The sequence below is a fragment of the Leptonotus elevatus genome, chromosome 18 (genome assembly GCF_054856555.1).
Source record: "Leptonotus elevatus isolate MCC_2025b chromosome 18, RoL_Lele_1.0, whole genome shotgun sequence".
NCBI classification, from domain to species: Eukaryota; Metazoa; Chordata; class Actinopteri; order Syngnathiformes; family Syngnathidae; genus Leptonotus; species Leptonotus elevatus.
In genome coordinates this window covers 8,234,467-8,250,439 of record NC_141256.1, presented here as the reverse complement: position 1 = coordinate 8,250,439, position 15,973 = coordinate 8,234,467, and the positions used below count along the sequence as shown (strand labels likewise).

General features: G+C 41.3%; 1 protein-coding gene across 2 annotated transcripts in view; it reads right to left on the bottom strand.

The window, feature by feature from the left end:
* LOC147158449 (glutamate receptor ionotropic, kainate 2-like) overlaps positions 1 to 15,973 on the bottom strand; it is a 103,722-nt gene that overhangs the window by 50,215 nt on the left and 37,534 nt on the right. Inside the window, exons 2-6 of one of the 2 annotated variants that reach the window (XM_086060470.1) lie at positions 14,912 to 15,079; positions 14,293 to 14,556; positions 10,247 to 10,428; positions 6,844 to 6,897; positions 3,555 to 3,728 (exon numbers count right to left, since the gene is read on the bottom strand). In XM_086060470.1, the coding sequence (XP_085916596.1) occupies positions 3,555 to 3,728; positions 6,844 to 6,897; positions 10,247 to 10,428; positions 14,293 to 14,556; positions 14,912 to 15,079 (842 nt within the window). The remainder of the gene's footprint in view (positions 1 to 3,554; positions 3,729 to 6,843; positions 6,898 to 10,246; positions 10,429 to 14,292; positions 14,557 to 14,911; positions 15,080 to 15,973) is intronic. The other variant, XM_086060471.1, reaches the window with a different exon arrangement.

Here is a 15,973-nt window from a genome sequence, read left to right as displayed (position 1 = left end):
ACACACACACACACACACACACACACACACACACACACACACACACACACACACACACACACACACACACACACACACACACACACACACACACACACACACACACACACACACACACACACACACACACACACACAAATGAAGCGGGCCAATCAGTATCTTGGGTCCAAACAGAATTTAGCAGCGCGGCTTGTTCATTGCTGCAGGGGCGAGGACGGGCTTCTCATTATGCACCCTTCCCTGAGACAACACTCGGCCTCACCCAAGGCGCAGTGTCACTGAGATTTTACACCTCTCTGCATTGATCTCAGCCTAGCCCCCCCCTCCATTAAACAACTCCCCTCCTCTTAGTCAATCAATCCTCGAAAAATCGCAAGGTGACACGGACACTGGTTGCCCCGGCAACCACTCCTATACAACTGTTGCCTGCCTCCCAGAGCCCGGCGAGTCATTTTTTATTTATTTTTTTCACCAAAGAATAAGAACAAGGCACGAGGGAGAGGAAATAAAAGGCTGGGGGGGGGGGGGGGCAAGGGTGAAAGGTTACGCTGCGGCTGCCGCAGCCTCCCCTGGCTTGTAATTGAACGATACCCTCCAAGCTGGCTGCCAGACTCACAGCGCCGCAGGACAAATGTAATAAATACAAATCTTTGTAACACAAATGAGAAACTAAAAAATTAAAAACATGATTATTACATGTCCTCCCCCAACCTCAGACTTCCTCTGCATTTATTATACCATTAAAAGTAGCTTTTTATATTCACGCTCTTATCTCTGTAGTCACTCATTATAAAGGGTGGAACACTCAAAAGAAAAAAAAAATACACGATGAGCGCCAGGATTTATAAATAGTCCACACTAATGAAATGCTCTATCGTCAGCCTCTGGACTCATGATTATTTAAAAGAGCCCCATTGAGCCCAAAGTCTTCAGAGACATGCCAATATGTGCTATAGAACCTGACAAATGATTCAAGCAAATGCTAATTTATCAGGTCAACATTCTCCACTTACAGTAAAGACATTTATTTCAAGCGGAATTATCAAATGTTCACTTAGTATACAGACTACTACGAACATACAGTTGATTAACATGTTGATTAACTCATTCACTGCCATTTTTTTCCCACTTTTGTCAACTAGTGTATGAAAACCTAGAATTTTTTATTGTACATTTAGAACAGATATAACATTTGTGATTAATCAAGCGATTAATTAATATTAAAAATTAAAATCGCCTGACGCGGTTTAAAAAAAACAAAAGAAAAAATTTGTGAGAATGAGGGGCATCAGGCGATTCAAATTTGTAATCGTAATTGATCGCATGACTTCAGTAGTTAACTCACGATTAATCACAAAATCTGTTCTAAATGTACAATAAAAAATTCTAGGTTTTCATACACTAGTTGACAAAAGTGGGAAAAAATGGTTTAACTAATAGAAATAGTTCAAATGAATTTTTGACGTCTATAGCCGTCATTGGCAGTGAATGAGTTAAAGTAGAAGTGAAATACAACATGTCGAAAATCAGATCAATATTTTAGAGTGCATATAAAATCCGTCGTGTTGGGTGTGTAACTACTGATTCTTCCTTCCCGATCTGCTCAGACATCTGGTGTGGGGAAGGAAACTCACGATTGTTAGTGGAGAAATAGTTTTGTGGCTCACACACTTGCAGCTTCATCGTCATCTTCCGAGACGACTGCCATAAATAGGATGCAACCTGAACTATTCGTCGCCCACATGGATTTTTCAAAATAGTTGAAAAATAAATTTTTCCAACTAAATTTGCAGATTTAATGATGTGCCGTCTTATGACGTAACGTTGTTGTTGTTTTTAAAACACATTATGGAGCATCAAAAATTACAAACACAAACACTCAGCCGGGGTGGAGCTAACTAAACGATTTGAGGAAGAGGCCAAAGTGCAGTACTACATGTCCAAAATACAGTACTACAAAATTACAAGTGCAGAATGTAAACAGTTCAAATTTAACTCATTTACTGCCAGCCCAGTTAAAATGGATTTTTGACGTCTATAGCCGTCAATGGCACTGAATGACACAATTGTTTTACATTCGTATGACAACGTGAAGAAATATTTAGTTAGTTAGTTTTGTTTTTTTATTTCATTTTTCAGCTGAAAACTTAAGACAAGACAGCAGGGATGGACTGGGAACAAAATTTGAGAAAAATATTCGTCAACGTGGTTGCAGACGATGGACATGCGCTGAATCCCATTCCTCCATCCAATAATTACTATTTGCCGTTCATTGGCCACACTGCTCCTGTCGGACAGGATGAGATAAGATAACCTTCACTACTCCCACAATAGGGAACTTCTCTCCTTAAGGCATTTAGATACTAGTTAAGGATATAGAAATTTCATTATTGCCTTAATTAAGCAGGCTATACTGTATGAAGGGATAGATTTCCATTGCTCCTTGAGGGCAAAAAAACCCCGCTGTGAAATCAGAGGTTTGACTTTTAAGGTTCGTCTTGGTTCAGTCTTCAATGTAATGTAAATATGCCAAGATGAAGGCCAGACCTGTTGAAAGACGTGTGCGCTTTGAAAGCTGGTGGAGTAAATCGACTGTTTCCAACAACAAACAACCAAGAGCGGGACCTTGATTGTTCCCGACGAGCTCCGCATCCTCTTTTTCACTTTCAAATCACCTTATCCCACGCGTTCTTGGATAGCATCCCAAAAAAACAAGGGCATAATTTACATCCTCCTCCTTCCGCCCCCCCCCCCCCCTTCCATCCAACTCTCTCTCAGTCTCTGCATGAACATTGACAGATTGTCATATTCTGGCCCTGTTCCCAGAGGAGAGATGAGAGAAGCAGGAGGGCAGATAAATGCCTATTACCATTCACACCAGCTCATTACTGAGCATTTAAAACCCATGAGCACCAACACAAAGCTCCCTGCAGAGAAAGCGTCACGCTATTAGCAGACACCGTAAACACCATAAACCACACGTCATAACATCAAACTTGATGAATATGTGCAGAAATTGTTAGACGCCGTAAAGTTTTTAGTGGAGCCACTAAGGGTCGGTCACAATCTGTTCTTTGCTTGCTTGGTTTGGTGCCCCTAGCCCTTTTTCCCCCTGCGCACAAGTGACTTTCATTAAGTGGCTGTATGTGCAGTTTTTATTTTTCCAGGTTCATTCTGTGCTCCCCCTTTAACTCATTAAATCCCAGCAATTTTCACTGAAGCAACCCCCTTCGCGCCCGGCTGTTTTACTAGATTCTGACTGATTTTGCAAGGTCTACTGAATAATCTTTTCTATTGCTATAAAAACAAGAAATATTAGTCTCGTCTTTCATGGGAAAAAAAAATATTTGCATCTGTTTCCGTTTTGCAGCAATTAGCATTAGAATTTAGCTAAGTTTCATCATTATTTACAAATCTGTTGAAAACAATGGCAAAAAGAGCTTGTTGCAACATGGCCCTGGCTGATTCTAATTTGGGGTTCCACTTCCGACCTCAGATGCGTCCGACCTTGTTCCACAAACAACAGTGCAACAAAGTAAAAGTTTTTGACGTACCGTCATGAATCCATCCAGTAGGCCTGAGTCAGGTTTGGGCGGAGCTTGTAGCCGCTCCATGGACCACTTTTCGATAATGGACGACACCTGAGAGTTTTCAGTGTTGAGGATGCGAAAGCCGGTCATGTTGACTCCACTGAAACGGTACGGCTCCATGTCCAAGGCGAAAAGGTCCTGGAAGCACAACATTTTCATCATGAGTTGCGCAAATCGGAACACTTATGCATTAACAGCAAAAGTTAAGAGCATGAAAGTGCAGTTGAAGGTTTTTCCGTTATTATGTTACCTCTCGCTGAGGCAGTAGCTTTTTTTCTTCTTCTGTCTATTCTTTCAAGGTTACAGGTAGGCGTTTGGTGTGCTGCCATTTATCACACACACGTAGAAGGACAACGCAATTGTCCTGCATTCTGGCACTCGGAGCCGACACAGCACTGTTGACAGAGCGGCCGGAAATGGAGCGCCCCAGTCACTGTTTGCCGCCTGAACCTGAAAGCAGCGTGCTACTTTGGCTGGCTACCAACATTCAGCAGCGTTGGCCTTCAATCTGACACAGCGGCTGATGATAAAATCGCCTGACAAGCAGCATGCAGTCCAAGTCGACGTACTGTACACATAACTTACAAAAATGTAGACAAAAGTATTGGGACCATTACGCCACTATATTAACTCATTCACGCCCAGCCTTTTTCACCGAAGCAACCCCCTTCGCTCCTGGCTGTTTTACTGGATTTTGACTTATTTTGCAAGGCCCACAGAATATTGTGTTCTATTGCTATAAAAACATGGAGGCTACCAAAAGAAAGATTAGAGTCTCTTCTTTCATCAGGAAAAAAAAGTATATTTGTATCTGTTTCCGTTTGGCGGCAATTACAATTAGAATATAGCTAAGTTTCATCATTATTCACAAATCTGTTTAAAACACTGGGGAAAAAAAAGCTTTTTTTGCAACATGGCTCTGGTTGATCTCTTATACTCTGCTGCCACCTGCTGGCCGTTTTTGTAATAACTACCATTGCCTTTAGCGTCCTCTTCAGGTCAGAGGCTGCATCAAAGCCTTCTTTATGCTCTAGCATTAAAAAAAAAAACAATTAAAAAAACGTAAAGGCCTAAATTAAATAGAACGAGTTCGATCACATTAAGCTCATCCAAGCATGCATTAATGAAGTGGCTCCCAAAATGGCATCCCCTGGGTATCTACGGTTCATAGCTTGGGGCTTCACAAAATAATTTGCAATAAACTATCATCTCGGTATCTCACGCCAATAAAAGCAAACATAATAAAACAATTAGTCCTCCTTAGCTTTGAGCCATTTAAAAGCTCTGATATGATTGTGACATATCATCACATAAATTTGATATCCCTGAATGAATTAAGATTTTCATTTGGATAATTGTGTGATTGCGTATACTTTTTTCACCTCTTTGCTGCAAATAGTGAGATTTAGACTATAGTGGGGGGCGCATAGAACATAACATTGTAACGGAAATTTTTGTCTTGACTTCCCCTTAATAAATCTTGCTTTGTAGACTGCGGTAGAGTCTTGCTAAGTACATTTACATGTACACATTAGTCAAGCTACTGAAATATTTTGACAGCTCCAGTTAATCTGACGCTTCTCCTTGTCCGTCCTACTTTACATGAATAAAGTAATGAAACACTTTTTAGGGCAAATTTGGCCAAGTCTGTGCAACACTTGCGGGCAATCTGCCAATAGGTTTGGCTGTGGGGATTTTCTGGTTATGTCACATCAAAACAAGTTTGTGGTGGAAGGAAAGTGGAAGTGTTCTTGCATGTGCGAAGTACGACTGGATTGGAATGATTTCAGTTTCTATATATAAACCACATCTGCTGTCCATGCCTTCATCTTCTTTGTCTTCTGGATAAATCCACCAGTGGAGACTGAGGCATGGGCAGAAAGCCAAGATTGCTCTGATCACATTTATGCGAGATGCACTTGAATTCCAAAGGCAATTAGAGCAAGTGTATAAATTGGGGTGAAAATGCACCACTGACACAACATGACCAAAAAAGTGGTCAAATATCTGCTACTGGTCTATAAATGACTGGTTGGCAGAGATGGCAAATCCAGGTCCTGAAAGTAAAAACCCTGCCACAGTTTGGCTCTAGATACTCAACCGTGCTTGAACTCAACCGTTTCCCAGTCTCTGCTGATTGGCTTAGTTCCTGAATGCATGAAATAACTGCTAATTGAATATAAACCCGGTAGGGCTCTGACGTCTACATACTGGGATCAATTAGTGGAGTGTGGCGTTCAAAAGCAAACACGGTGAAGCAGCATGCAGCTGTTATGATGCACGCAAATGGAATAAGCTGCCAACAGAAGTGGGGTCAGTCCAAATAAATGAGGTTTTAGATGCTTTTAAATGTACTTTTAATTTAGTAGCATTTGGATTTATTTCCAATCAATAGAGTGTGTTCTATTGAAATGACTTGACTTTCTCTATTCTCATCTAAATACATTTTCATCACAGAGTTGTCAAAAATGTCTTGGTAAAATGAAGACTTAGGTGTGAGGAGACGTTATTGGGTCGTTCCCAACTCCAGACTGAAATTGGGGTGCGTCCCGAAACTTTTGGCCATATGGTTTCGCTCGCTAATCACCAATCAGCTTCTCGGGAGGATGGCTGAGCTCTGTCACATGTCATTTCCAGGTCAGTCTTGTTCAACCTTTGCCTTTAGTGCTCAGGTAACAGAGTGTCACATGTTTATTAGGGCCATAATGGACCTAATGGCCGACAGTACCATCTTGTCAGGGCTATTAGCCCAGCTCGAAGACCTCTTCGCCTCACTCGAGTTCAGCCAAGATGTGGCTTGTTTCATCCGCGGCTCTCTTTGAAGACGGCTGATCAAACAACAACGCTGTCAGAAGCGCACGGAAAATATTTCCAAACTGCTTTTGTTTCCTCCTCTCGAGATTCTGGATGGCGAATTTGGGTGCAAAAGGTTGGCCAGGGATTGAGAAAATCAATTGAAGTCGAATGTGCTGAAAATTCAAAGGGGTGTATTTATAGTTAGTTGCCTGCGTTGGGAAAGTTCAACCTTGTCAATCACAACAAAGTCAGGTGATAGTTTAAATAATGGGGAGTTGTTTTGGAGCTGGCGCTCGGATGAGTTATTCTCAGAGACCAAAGACACAGCAGGTAAACAGATGGAAATTGGACAAGCAATTCTACTAATGGAGCAGTGCAAAAATAACAACAACAACAGCACGTCATTTAATCACAGCAATAAAAAAAAAAAAAAATAAAAATGTGGCAGTTGACTCACCAAGGTGGTAAAAATATAGTGATAGTACTCCGTCATCATCCCCATGGCCAGAGCCTACAGGTCAGAAAGATCAGTAAGAAACATAACTGACTTCATTCCTACAATGCATCCACATTTTACTTAAGAATACCATCACATCTCAGTTGCCTTTGTTTATTCAAATACATTTACTTTTTGTTACTAAACTAAATATATGACATTCAGCCTGACGGAATGAAAAACAGATTAAAATGAGAGAGTGTAAATGATCTCTAATATTATAATTTTGTTTACTTCAGCCCCAGTACCTTCCTCGTTGCCAATTCTTTAAACTGACATTTTCTATGCGCTCATAAACATGCCTGACTTTTTCACATTTCATCAATCAAATTATTTGGATACACTGTCAGAAATAAGCGAGCAAGTCGCAGTGCATTTCAGTCCCTCAAGGCAAATTTTTTTTACGTACCCCACGGGACAAATGACTGAGACTGGTAGATTTTCAAGATCCAAAAAGAAATGCTTTGCACCGCTGTAGCAATCGTACGTTAAAATAAAGCTTTGTAATCATTAGAACTGCGTATGCGGAACCCAGATCATGTATTTTGCATACTTAATGTGATGTAATATTGACGGACCTGCTTCAACTTCTCTCATAATGTACTTTTCCTTATCTCATGACTTATTTGCTAATGCTTTATTAATTGGCTTCAGCCTCTGTCAACTTGTCCACAGAAATATTATTACCCCTGTCAATTGTTGTTTACCGGGAAATATTATAATTCACAACTGTTGGGGGAACCCCGGAGCAAAAATGTTCCTAACTGCTGCTTTAATTCTTCGATAAATAATCATTCTTGTTGTTTCCCGCCAAGACGCAGCTGTAAAGGCAATTCAGCCGACAATATGCTGCCGGGACGACGTCCATTCAATAAGAAGCCCCGCGGTTCTCATAAAGAATGTGCCCCTATTAAACAAATTTAGCATGCATGTGAGTGAGATTAGATATTCTAATTAAAACCCTCTATTGTACCATGAAGACGAGTGGGTTCGCCGCTAAGATCTCATATTTTATAAAGCGATTACAGATGCATGGGGCAAGGCACTATCCGGATCTTTTTTTAAACAGTCGTAACTGGAACTTTCAGCAAGATTTAGGATACGTTTGCATGATAACGACTTCATTAAAATGTGAAACTTTGCCTTTGAGTTCTCTTTGGGATAGACAACTAATCTAGTCGGAATATAACGACCTGGGTTAGGAAAACTGCGCTATACACTGTGGCGGAAAGGAAAATTTGGAACTGGCTTTTCATACCATGACGTGATGCTTTCCAACAATTACAGTACATTACACGACACTCAAGACCAGTGACGTGAATGGGGGGCATCTTACAATGTTGGTTACAGATCTGTAAAAGTCGGCCCGCCCATCCTGGCAACGATTGTTTTCTGATCAGAAACAGCCAGTCCACACGTCCCCCCCCCCCCCCCCCCAATGATGATTTATTTCCAATCAGCAAAAGTGCATCTTCCACCGACCCTATTGTAGATTTGTTTCCAATCAGTAAAGGTCTAGATACACCAATCCTACGTCGGGAGTCGGACAGCGTTGGGCCGACAGCATGCGCCGTCTGATCGGTGTGTAAAATTTGTCGTAAAGTCGGATCGAGTCGGAATACGTCGGGGTGTGGCGGGGGAGGGCGTTTCAAGCAAATCTGACATGTTGAATCCACGTCGGGCGTCGGTGCATTTGATCGCTGTAATTGCGCATGGGGCAAGAAGAGGAAGTGACGAACGCGGATAAACAGTATTATTGGAAAGCATGGACCATTTTTTTTTCCACTCATTTTGCGCATCGTCACCCTGCTGTACCCTCCGCATTTGAACGTACAATGTCTGTCTGGACAGAAGATCGGAAAGATGACTTTGGTTCAAGAGGGACCGGCATTGCTGTTAAAAGGTTTGCGACAAAGGTATAAAAAGCCAAACTATGTCAGGACATGGGGACGCGACTGGATATAGCAGGTAGGATTTACTTTTATCTACGATACTGGGCAAAAAGTCGGAGGGTTTCATTCATGTGGGAGGACATCGTGAGAGAAAAAGTAACCAGTGTGCATTGTTGACGTTTTTATATCCCGCCCCCGTGAAGAGGTTTCCGGTTTCCTTTAGGAATAATGACTACCGCCGCCGATGATATGGAGGGGACTTACTTCTTGCGGGGGTCGGTACGGTGTGTATATACGTCATTTTTCTACGCGACGTGCCAACGTCTGGGCCGACACCACAGGGGGTAGGCGTCGGTCACATTTGGCCGACGTCAGATTGGCGTATCTAGGCCTTAAGAATCCATCCACAGATGATTGGATTAAGTGTGACCGCCCCTCCTGATAACAATTTATTTTCGATCGGAAGCAGTCCGTCCGCACGTCCTCCCACTGACGATTTGTTTCGGATACATCTGCAACATTAACGTTTTGTTTCAAAACCGTAAGAGTCCATCTGCAAAGCCGCCCCTGCCGTTGATGATTGGCTTCTGATCGGTAAAAGTTTGTCTCCATCTCCGATCGCAAACAGTCGGTCCGCACTTCCTCCCATTGACAATTTGGTTGTGGACGTCCCCGCTGTTGATGATTGGTTTTGTTTCGGTAAAACTTTCCCCACCCTTCCCATTGACGATTGCTTCCGGACCGGAAAACAGTCTGCCCACATCACCCCATTGATGATTTGCATTCATGATGTCTCCAATCACTAACAGTCTGTCTGCATGGCCTCCCCTGATCGGTAACAGTCTGTTCAGTGTTCACAGCCCTTCACCCCCATTGATTAGTTGTTTCTGATCAGTAACAGTCCATCCTCACGTCTCCCAACCCCTCCCCCAACCATTGGCGATTGTTTTGTGGTATGTAAAAGTCCGTCCGTCACCCCTGTTGATTTTCCGTTTCTGACTGGTAAAAGACCGTCTATTTACACGCCTTTTCCGACCACTGTTGACAATATGTTTCTGGTTGGTAACAGTTTGTCTAATAATCTGTAATAGTAAAAAAAAAATTTTTAAAAAATACTCCTCCCATTTTGTAGAAAGCTGTATTTAGAGTGCACAGGCAAGAAAATGTCTGTTTCTGTTTCATGCTGTTTCTGTATACATAACAGTATAATAAAGTGACTAGGTCATAACAGCCCTCTAAGGGAAATCATAACTACATTGCGGCCAGTGATAAAAAAAATGAGTTTGTCTCAGACCACTAACAACAATTCACATTCCCACCTACGAAAAGAGGTTTCAACAAAAGACAACAGATGATGACAACTGTGTACGTGTAAATTATGTAAATTACACATTTAATAGGATTCAAAAATCAGCTGGATAAAATGGCTGCTTCTTCCCTATGGCTGGTGAATCTTAATGAAGCACTCATACCTGTTTTAATATCCAGGCAGCCATCTCGTGTCCGCAATCGAAGATGACGTGGAATTCTTTCGCCTTCTTCATCTCTTTAAGAAGCGGCTTGGCGTCCTTGGTCTCCGTGGGCAGCTGTCGGATCTTCAAACGGATGTTGTATCGTGACGGAGCCTTGATCAGCTCCTGCAGTCGAATGAGTCCTGGAGACAAAGGAGACGCAACAACGCGGGAGCGTTTAAAAGACAGCATTGTGTGCGCATTGTTTGATGTGCCGCCATTTTGAAGTTATTGTAAAGATGCCTGAAACCGAGAGCTTCTCTGGGCTCGTATGCACGATTCCCTAATCCACACTCTATTGATCCTCCTACTACTCATACTAAGATACCAATGTGGACTATCAATACATTTTCACACCAAGCCAGCATGTTACACTACAGTAGGAACGAAGGCAGAACATTTTAAGTTTGATTAGTCAGGTTCTGTTTGTCTAGCTCGCACCTCTGTCATCCTTCACCTTTTCCAGACCACACGCTTGGGTCGAAAGCTCTCTGTGATGAGATCACAATGAGTTTCCCCCCGGTGAGAAGAACCCTAGAGTTCAGTGATGAAAGCGGTCGGATTGATGGGAGAGATGATTACTTGTCATGGTTATAAAAATGGATGGAGGGCCGAGGGTATTTTGAGAACTGGAGAGAGATAGGATTTTCTTCTTTTTTTTTTTTTTTATGGAACCACTTTAAGATAGCTCAGCCTATTTCTTATGTTGAAATGAACTGCTGTGTGAGCACTTTAATGGGGTCCCCGGGAGTGAGACTGGATCTCTGGATGGGGTGTGAAATAGGAACATGGATGTCTTGTTGTGAAAAATAAAACCATCGTGAGGAAGGACGGCGAAACTCCAAAAAGCTTTCCTAGGGGAATTCTAATAGATGCCCATATGTTACTGTAAGTCTTGCAACTGGACTTCATGGTATAATTTTCTTCACTTCTACATTACTGGCGGAGAGTCCACTCATTGAGAGGTAAATGCCCGAGAAATGGTTGGAGTTCAACCAAAAATTCAATCATCATGCGTGACGTTGTGCAAGATGTTGGTAGGGCTTAAGACTCTGGGATGAATTCTGCTTAGGTTTTTCTATGGCTTTTTGTGAAACCACCTCAGAAGTTTACCAGTGATGGCAAACACCAAGGAGATTTGAATCTCGAACCACACTAGCCACATGCCAAACATGTTGCAAGAATTAAAACATATAGGTTACCATATTTTCTATGGAGGACACAGATTTGGCGTTAAAAAAAAAGCGCCATCAAGAGGCATGTCCAGTTTAAATGGGACAGTCCCAGTTTTGAGCCCTATGTCCCGATCCAAGCAGATTTCACCAGTCCCATTGGTTTGTTCCACTTTTACAAAGGTCCCACATCGGCGTCCTGACTTTTTTAGTCCAGCCAGCAAGCCAAATGCTTGCGCCATTTGTGTATATCAATCAGACAGTTGTTTTAGAAATTCATACGATAATCCTTCATATTTACTTTCACATTCATGTTCTCATTCTCATCCGCATGTTATCTCTAGCAGGCGTGTTTTCATAATATCAGAAAAACGACTTCCTGCTAATGCTGCGGTCGCGGAATGCAAGCTGAACTTTTCCGCCGGCATACTTCCAATGTTACAAATCGGGACTGGCGTGAGGTAAACGGGACAGCCAGCTCCAAATAGATGCCGGGACCGAGAAAAAATGATTGGATAATAGCGAGTGCATTGCCTTGTTTAGCGCTGTTGAACTGTCAACAAAGATAGCATTTAGCGTTAGCTAAAGTAATAACCCAACTACCGGTTAACAGATTGACTTTAAATTTGTGTCGTGTCCCGTTTTTCAATTTTGAAAATCTGGTCACTCTAAAGGACCAAATATCATCAACCAAGATGCATGCTAGTTGCCTCGATTCAACTTTTGTAGATTACCATGATCTGGATGGTTGAGAATCTATACAGACAAAAGTCTGCTGTATTGTTCATACGGTCACTCCGGGAGGTGTTAAGCTTTAAATAATAAAAAATAAAAAAAAGTCTGTCAAGGGAGCTGAACGTTTGCAAAACACTGTCAGTGTAGATATTTGTGGGTTCTAGCTAATGCCTTCAGACATTCCCCCTGGATCTTCTAACGGCTGTGTGTGAATATTTTATCCCCTCCGATAGTCTTTCCCGCCAGCCGTCAGATAGGCTCCAAATCAGTAGCTAAGGGCCCTGGAGCATGAAGCTGTGTGATTTGTGAGCCCGGGGCCAGGTGGAGGTGGTGGTGGCAGCGACGGGTGGATGCGAGACAACACAGCTGTCACACTTTTCAGGGCATCAGGTGTATTCTACGCAGGTACTCCCATGCCTAAATCCCCCCTTTGGAGGGAGTCTCAGGGTGGGATTGTGGGAGTGAAATGTCACCTTTCTGCATCACGCTGTGGCGATTTGCTGGACAACATGCTGAGCTCCCAGGCAGGACGTGCGGAGAGGTCAAGGGGACTATACAGATGAATGTGGCCATTGGGAGGGGATATCATCTGAGGTTAACGTGCAAAGGGCTAGCATGCTGCGACGTGACATGCAATCACCATGAGTTATCTGGTGTAATCCAATAATAAGCATTGTGACAAATATGCCGCCTTCTATGAAGGGAGCTTGAATTGCACTCCCACCTACCATAAGTGACAGAACCGATATTTGTATTTGTTTGGAATGGCCTTGTTCATGGACGATGAAGCAAAATGTAGCGAGAATAAAAAAATACAAATGAATATAAAAATAAATGTGGAAATAAATACAAAATATATAAATACAATTAAATGTCAATCAATAAAGACAAACGCATGAAATCCGTCATGAAATGTTTCAAATGAGGGGGGCAGACCTAATTAGTTTGTCTTTTGATTTATTGATTGGCGTTTAATTATATTTATATATTTATTTTTGTATTTATTCCCACATTTATTTATATTTTTCAATCTTGTTTTTTATTTTTCTATTAATTTTACTTTGTTATATATATGGTATATTTGTTGTTTTTAGTTCAATTTATATTTAGGTTTTGTGTTCAATTTTTTTGTTATATTTTTTTGAAATATTTTTTTAAATTTATTTAAACTTGAAACTTTTAAACTTTAAATTAAAACTATTGTCGAAAGTTTTGCAGGACTTCCCATTGTGAACAGAAAGCTGAAAATATTTATTAATATAGAAAAACACTTCATTATTCAATTTACCTTGTTTAGTTAGCTACTCACGGGAGTGTTTTTTGTTGTTGTTTTTTTAAAAGAAATTAGGAAAACATTTAATACATTTTTTTACATTCGATTTTTCAGGGGTACCTGTATTGTGAAACGAAGGGGACGACAGGGACAAATGCACTCCGAGCAGCACAAGTGTTAATTTTTCCATTGTGTCACTCGTCAGTATTTCAAAGCTCGTCATAACTTGGTCTATTTTCCTTGCATTAAGCTGCCATCTCCCGCAAAAGCTCGTAAATTGTATACTATTTGAATGCCGTTACCTTCGGCGGAGCAATTACCTTTTAGCTCATAAAGATATCAGGCCGCTAAAATACAACTGGTCTCTTAAAAGGCGCATTATGAGGCCCTTCACAAAGCGTACGAAGAGACAAAATGGCCCATAGCCCCCCCCTTAGAGATCAAGTGTCTGTGTGTTATTAATGGCGGCTGTCAGAGCACACATAGCACAGTGCGGCATTGTATCAATCTGAAGAGACACTGGGTCATTCTGGGTAATGTGGTCCTCTCACTGTTCTCTTTTTAAGCTTTGTGCTGCTGCGGGAAGACTGACATGAGCTGCACTTGGAGGACCCAGCTCCAACAGTAAGCTATTGATTTTTGAATTAGCTTGACAGGTTGCAAAGCACTCACACAACTCCGAGTGTCTCTTTTGTACTTTCCATCTGGTGCCTCTTGCTACTAACGGCAAAAAGATTAGCGCTTTTAACCATCATAGACAACAACCTCCTGTGACTTTGCGGAAATGGCTTTTGGGCTTTAGGAAGAAATGGAGCAGCAGCTGTTACCTGTACCTGTGCTGTCGTCGTAGACCACAGTGACGGTTCTCCACTTGAAGAAGTGCACCAGGTCCAGGATGGCTCGGCTGAAGGACGAGAAGTCCGGGTACAGGCTGACATAGTAGGAATCCCTGTTGTCCGACACCTGATGCTTCCATTTTGTCTGGACGTGGGGCACTCCCAGAGCGTTGCAGATGGACTGCACCGCGTTGGCCGACGAGCTGTGCGACGGCCCGAATATTGCGGCCACTCCGAGGGATAGCTGGTCACATGCTGGGTTAGGACGAAAGAAGAGCAGCCATAAGCAGAGGTGGCAAATCCAGGTCCAGAAAGTAAAAACCCTGCCACAGTTTGGCTTTAGCCCCTGGTGCTTGCTAGCTAGCTCCCTAGCTAGCCCCTGGTGCTAGCTAGCTAGCTAGCTAGGTCCCTAGCTAGCTCCAGTGGTGCTCGTTTACCTGCTAGCTAGCACAACAACTGAAACAATTAGCGATAAGGGCTAAAGGGCTAAAACCAAACTGTGGCAGGGTCCTGGATTTGCCACCTCTGGCCATAAGGTTTAAAAGCGTTGCAAGCACATGAATTGTAGCAAAAAATATGCCAAAGCTTTGCCATACACCTGCTGTCTGACCTTTGCGGGAGGCCTCGAAGCTGTCAAAGATGTTTATTCTCTGGATGTCATAGGTCAACGTGGTATTGGGGAGCAACGTGCGGTTTCTGTTGATTGTGTTCAAGGCAAATTTGAAGGCGAGTTCCTCTGCTCCCGAGGGGCCGCTCTCGATGGATTCAAATATTCCCCCTGCAAGCAAGAAAATATATAGAACCACATTATAATATTTTTTACATCAACAAGGCCATATTTTCTCGTGTGCGTAAACACTATGCGCTTTTCTGGCTGCACATATTCTCCAGTCCACTAAATAGAACAGCAGGAATTGATCCCTTTTTTTTATTGATGGACCTCCAAACATGCGTTTAGCATTAATGAATTTGTTTTCATTGGATTTTTTCATGAAGAATAAAAAAAACAAAAAAAAAACATGCTCTTTGCCGACGGAGCGGTGCACACCAGGGTTATAAGTGTTTTGAATTTTTCATTATAGCGAGTTCTTATTTTGTTTTGAGTTGTATAAAATTTTTTTTTTAATTTAGTTAGTAATAATTAGTTTTGAGAGCAGTTTTTTTTTAACACTTCATTTTAGTTTGTATTAATTTTAGTTAAAAATATATATAATTCAGTTAATTTCAATTAGTTTTTAGAGCAGGTTTATTTTTTTAAATGCTTCATTTTATTTGTATTAGTTTTAGTTTAAAAATATATATATAATTTTATTCCGTTTTTGAGCTTTATTTCTTCTTTTTTTTATTCTGTTAAATTTAATTAGTTTATAGAGCAGGTTTATTTTTATTTTTTTGAAAATGCTTCATTTTAGTTTGTCTTAGTTTTAGTATTAGTTTAAGTTTTAAAAATATATATAATTCACTTAATTTAAATTTGTTTTTAGAGCAGGTTTAATTTTTCATGTTTTTTTTTTAATTGCTTCATTTTAGTTTTTATTACTTTTAGTATTAGTTTGTTATAAATATATATAAAATATATAAATATAAAAATATGGAGCATTTTTTTGAGTGCAAGATTTAGGTGGGCATTTTGCAAAAATTGGTCGGACCGTCAATCGTTATGCCCTCATTT